Below are 6000 nucleotides of genomic sequence, written 5' to 3'. Positions count from 1 at the left end.
AGACCAAAAACGTGCGTTTTCTCAAAGAAGCCAGAGTCATGATTCTCAGTAAATCAAGAGATAAAAACAAAACACTGTCAGCGGAAGCCTAAACTACTCAGTTTATTTCTCTGAAAAAAATCCCAGGAAGGTGTCAGGTTTAAACCGCTGAGCTGCTGATTTGGACGAAGAACTTGTCAGGTTGGTTGGTGTGAATGTGACAAGCACATACCGTGTTTGATCAAAGCAAACATCGGCTGTTATTTTTCCATTTAAAAACTTGCACGAATTTCCATGTTCAACTTTATGGCGGGATTAAAATGCCTGGAAGGCGTGTGAAATCTACTGATGGAAAAATACCTTAAGCGGTTAGTAAACATGGCGTTTGGTAAGACAAATGGGCCACGTTCACACCGCAGCCTGAAGTGACCCTAGTACGATTTATTTATTACTTTTTTTTTTTTTTTTTTGCCGTGGTCGTTCACATTTCCAAATATATACGACTTGTATGTGATCTCCAGTGTGAACTGCAAATGACCTAAAAGTTTCCCGCACGCGCAGTAGAGGGCGCACTTAGAGAGTGAGCTCAATTTTTTGCCAACCACCATAAAGAAGAAGAAGAAGAAGAAGAGGTAGAAGAAGATTTTTTTTTTTGATTTTTAACAAAACGTTTATTTACAATGATTTAACAATAAACTGTTGCATAATAATCAGATCAATGAAAACCAAATAAAAACAATAAATATTTACATTAGCAGCTTGTTAAAATTTAGTTCTCCCTGATTAGAAATGTTGCACAGTATATCATTAAAACCCCACAACTGTAAAAAACCATTTAAATCCCCGGTGGCTCTGTGGAAGCAAAACTCCAGCCTCAGCCTAGTTTTAACGTTGCACTTCCACAGAGCCACGGCATCCAGATGAGGACCAGCCTGGAGTCTGTCTCGTCGTGATAAATAAATCGCCATTTTGGCTTCAGCAATTAAAAAATTTAAAATCTGGCACTTTGGCTTGTTGGCCTTGTTAAAACGTAGTCCATAAATAAATAAAGAACTGGTAAAAAACAACGCCAAAACAGCTAAAAACACTCATCAATAAACTAAAAAATGTCATCAGTCTCTTACAATCAATAAAAAAGAAGAAGAAGAAGAAGAAGAAAATTCTTCTGCAGACACGGATGCTAATAGTGGACCATATCTTACGATTTTAAAATTGTTGTCCGACCGGAACCAGCACATTAACAGCTTAGTCCTCATTATCGTCCGCCATGATTGTTGTTTTCCTTCCCGCTTGCGCATACCAAGGCGCAGAATAGTGACGTTTGTCGAGTATCGATGACGTTCAGCACGGCACTGGGACGAATGCGGCCAGTGCCGGTCAGATTCAGGTCACATTTGAGAAGACGTGCACCGTTCACTCTTCCTGGATGTCGCGAAAGCAGACAATGTCTTGCATTGTTGACTTTGGAGTTATCCTTCATACTGAGCATGTATGTAGCGACAGTGGAGAGAAAAAACTCCCCAGTAACAGGAAGAAAATTCCCAACAGAACCAGAACTGGGCTCAATACCAAAAAATAATGACTTGTAATAAGAAATGTGAACAAAACAGGAAAGCACTGGCAGTATTTCAGATATTTAAAACAAAATCAATAATTATCGATATCGACTGGGAAGAAACCCTTTTATCCTGATAAATTTTTCAGCCATATCGTCCAGAATAATGAGAACGTTTCTTTTCTGTTGTTTGGATTACTGGAATGGTGTTCTATAGTTGTCTTTAAATCTCTGCTAGTTTTTGTTTAACCTGTAAAAGAAAACATGGTTTTAAACGACCTTGTATGAATGCTGCTATGTAAACTTGCACTGCTTTGGAACGTAACTGCAGTGACATTGTCTCCAGAGTAAATAACTTAAGACTTATGTGTAAACACCATAATACCAGTGCAACTGCTTTGTAAAAGTGCATGACGGTGCTAGTTTGGAGTTTTTCCAATGCAAAAAGGCTTCTTGTTGGAGGTAAGATAATGACTATGAACCCTACAAACCCCCATTTAAGAATGTGAAGCCTCTTAACTATCCCACGAAGAAAGTTTCCGTAAGCCCTGCCAGGTTTTAGCTATTTATAAATGACGCAGATCCATTTTTTCTAAACCTGGATGTGTTGTTTTCCAAAAGTAAAAAATAGAAGCAATAAATAATCCAGTCGAGCGTCTAACCAGAAGGGAGTTACTGCTGAGATCGCCTGCAGACAAGACATAAACTATTAGCATAATTACATCCAATAGTCCTCCAAGTTTCCTTCTGCTGTCAGAATATCAGACGGTCGTGTAAACAGGTTGGAGCGTTGAACCGACAAAGAAGCTGATGGAAGGAATGCAGGCTACGCTCAAACATGCAGGCGCTCATTTTTAACTGCAGAAGAAGAAAAACAGTTTGTTCCCATGACCTGCCAGCTATAGATGCCACCTGTCATCTCCGTTCTCAGAAAACAGTTTGTTAAAATGATTCAGCTTAAAGCAGAACCAGTTTATGTTCCATTCACTATAAAGTAAGGGTGTTCAAAGTGCGGCCTGTGGGCCATTTGTGGTCCCTGGGTTGATTTTTTTAAGGCCGTTGACCGCAATTCAAGAAGTTTGGCCCGGCGATGCTTTTCGTAATTTCCTTAGGATGAGATTATATTAAGTACAATGTCAATAATTTAATTTAATTTTATAACCATTTTACTTTTATCTCATAAGAAATCATGCCACCAATATCAAAAACAAAAACAAAATCAGACTTTGGCACACCGTCCATTAAATTTGACTAAAGACAGCAAAAGCTTGTAAAAGAAAACTGCAAAAAAAAAACAAGAAAAACTAAAAACATTTTAAAGACTCAGAAAAAAGAAAATAAGCCCAAAAAGCCACATGACTAAACCAGGGGTGTCATATGCATTTTTATTTGGGCCGAATCAAAAATCTGAATGTTCTTAAAGGGCCATTTGAGCCACAATGCAGTGATAAAACCCACTAAACTCCTAAAATATCATTAAATAGCTGTTTGTTTCTTAACATTAAAAAATTGGACATCTTTTCACACTGATCAGTCCATCCAGGATTTTGATTGTTTTTTTGTTTTTTTAATCAAAATCACAGATTTTGTGGTGCTAATTTAGAAAAATTTGTAAAATATAAGATGTTAAATGTGACTTTTTTATTAATCGCAGTATTGGTCACGAACTGTAGCTTCACATCAGGTGAGGCCAAGGCAGCAGTCACTTAGACCCAATGTTTTTGGCCAATTTGGAGAAAAAATTGCAGTAAGAATAAAAAAAATATGTTGATTTTGTGTGAATTTTGCAGATTAGTTGTAAAACTGGCTGGAGGGCCACATAAAAAGCTATGGCGGGCCAGATTTGGCCCTCAGGCCTTCAGTTTGACACGTGGACTAAACGGCAAAGCAAAGCAAACGTAAAATATTACATTTTATTTATTGTTGTCCAGGTAAAACTGAAATAATTCATCAAGATATTTAAGCATTTTCTAATTGGAGAAAAAATAAAATTTTGGCCCCTGAATCCTTGGAGGAAAATGTTCTAGACACCCCGTCTTTACAGCATCAAAACTTACAAATCAAATTATCTTTGCACCGGAAAGCGGCAAGAAATTTGATAAACAAACCAAGAAAGTCATTATTTTCACAACTTTCACAAGTTTATTGCAGTTGCAAAGCAGATAAATAACAATATACAACATCAAAAATAAAAAAAGAGAAAGGACAATTTTAGCTAATAAATTACAAGCATACAAACATAAAGGTGATAATAGGCAGTTAAAATCTATCAACATGTTTAATTAAATATGACTTCAAGGCTTCTGGTTGACTCACCGCATCCTGACGTGGGTAGTTGTTTAACTCTGTGGTTTTACCCAAAGATCAAGTCAAATTCGCCTCAGGATGTTTTTTTTACATGGCAGCAAATGGAAGGATAACAACCAATCAGCCAGACCACTGACTGAAAAATTATTTTTCTTTTTCATGATACATGAGCGGCTGAAACATGATCAAAGCAGTTAAAAGGTGTTTGAGACACGTCAGTATGCGCATTTCAGTTCTGTCATTTGACAGACATGTTGACAGTAAACGGCTTCTTCAAAGCAGAGAATCAGTCAATTTTAGGTTTTGGGTTTTTTTTAAGGAGAGGGTTCATTCTGTGTACAACAAAACATTTGATTGGATTTTTGACAAATTATTGGGCTTAAATTAAGAAAATCCAACTTTTGGCTGAGCTACAACTGCTGCAGGTAAACTGAGCCACTAATATGCGGCTGGATGTCAAATTACTCTCCTTAAAGCTGCAGTGCACAAATTTTATTTAAAAAAAGTTCTTAAAATATTTGTTAAAACTGTCAACTGGTATGAGACAGAATTTGTGAAAAGATCTGCTACTACTGTCGCCTGATGAAATTCATCGCTGACGACCAAAAACAACCAATCAGAGCTCAGAGGCGGGTCTTAGCGCTGTCAATCAACCTCATGTAGTCCTTGCTAAATGTAGCGGAGGAACAAGTTACAGTTCCAGAAAAACTGTTCATCCGCCATCATTGGTGCTCATGCTAACTAGCCTTAGCATTCACACAGGCTAAGCTATGCAGATATCAGGGGGAAGATGAGCAGCGCCACATGAAGGGTGATTGACAGCGCTAAGATCCTCCTCCTAGATCTGATTGTTTCTAGTTTGCACAGGGAAAAGCCAGAAGAGTTCAAATTTTTCACAAATTTTCAGTTTCATTGTCAAGATAGTGATAGTTTCAACAAATATGCAAAAGAAAATTTTTAAAGTAATAATCTTTACTTTTAAGAAAGTAAATTATTTTTTAAAATAATAGTATATATATATATATATATATATATATATATATATATATATATATATATATATTATTTTAGGAAACTTCCAGAGTACCAGAACTCTCTGAAGGGGCCAAACCACAGAGCTTTAGTACTCACCACTCCAGCCTTTCAGAGCTGATATAAACACTAAAAAACTGACTTCATCTCTCCATAAACGTAAAAATTCCTAACCTTTCAAAGCTCTGAAGCAAAACACAATGTGGCAGCACAGGAATACACTGGAAATACATACAGTAGTGCCCGCACTAAAGCGCTTTGGTCTGATCAGTTAGGACTCTGCTTGGACTTGGTCTGCCACAGACGACAGCGTGGAAAGGCACAGAGGAGACAGGCAAGAAAAGAGGCGGCCATGCGGGGCTGGTAATGTGTCGATGTGCGCATTACTTCCTCAGAAGTTAAAGTCGTAGTTAAACGTCCCCTTTGCAGTGTTTGTCAGCCGTCAGCCTCTCTCGCTCTCGGTGCCGCTGAATGGCTCGCCAGATCCGGCACAGCACTCCGCCGCTGGGCGGGAAGAAAGCAACAGTTCAAAGCAGAGATACAACCAAAACTGTTTCTACTGGGATTTAAAGTTCCTTAAGATACTATTCTCACATGTTGTCAAGCTTCAAACTCAAACTTCTGTGTTTTACGGGGGTTTTATGTGATAAACCATCATAAAGTTGGAAGTGGAGGGAAAAATGTAAAACTTTCCCTTTTTACCCACCTGTTTTAACCGTACGTGTGTTTCTGTTGAGAATCTGTTTTATTTAGATAAAACAAAGTATTTCTAAATTGAGAGAACTTATTTAAAAATCTTCACCTGACCCAATCTCTAAGGCGAATGTAAGGCTTTAAAGGTGAGCTGTTATACTTCCTTGAACAGATTAAGATAGGTGTATAAACAAAACATGTTCATTACAATTATTCTTACATAATGAGATTTTAAGAGTTGCCGTTGTTTAAATTTTGCTGTGCTTTCTTGCACAATGACACTAAAGGAATTCTGAATTCTGGAGCTCAGCTTGTGTTGCTAGGTAACGGAGCTGGGCTTCGCTGAGGTTGCTAGGCAACGGTGCAGTGCCTGAAGAATGTGACTTAACCATCAGGAGGTTGTTGAAACGGCTCTTCTTCTAGACACCTAATGC

The 6000-nt window shown here is 37.8% G+C and overlaps 1 protein-coding gene across 4 annotated transcripts in view; it reads right to left on the bottom strand.

Moving 5' to 3' along the window:
* Positions 1-3653: 3653 nt before the first annotated feature.
* Positions 3654-6000, bottom strand: part of map3k15 (mitogen-activated protein kinase kinase kinase 15) — a 35047-nt gene continuing 32700 nt past the window's right edge. For all 4 annotated transcript variants that reach the window (XM_088001255.1, XM_088001257.1, XM_014982179.2 and 1 more), the window contains one exon: positions 3654-5377. In XM_088001255.1, coding sequence (XP_087857381.1) covers positions 5284-5377 — 94 coding nt within the window. In that variant the 3' untranslated portion in view covers positions 3654-5283. The remainder of the gene's footprint in view (positions 5378-6000) is intronic.

This window comes from Poecilia mexicana, unplaced genomic scaffold, assembly GCF_051168715.1.
Source record: "Poecilia mexicana isolate PSO_F unplaced genomic scaffold, ASM5116871v1 scaffold_20, whole genome shotgun sequence".
NCBI lineage: Eukaryota > Metazoa > Chordata > Actinopteri > Cyprinodontiformes > Poeciliidae > Poecilia > Poecilia mexicana.
The sequence above is the reverse complement of the archived record's forward strand: the minus strand, read 5'-3'. Positions and strand labels throughout refer to the sequence as shown.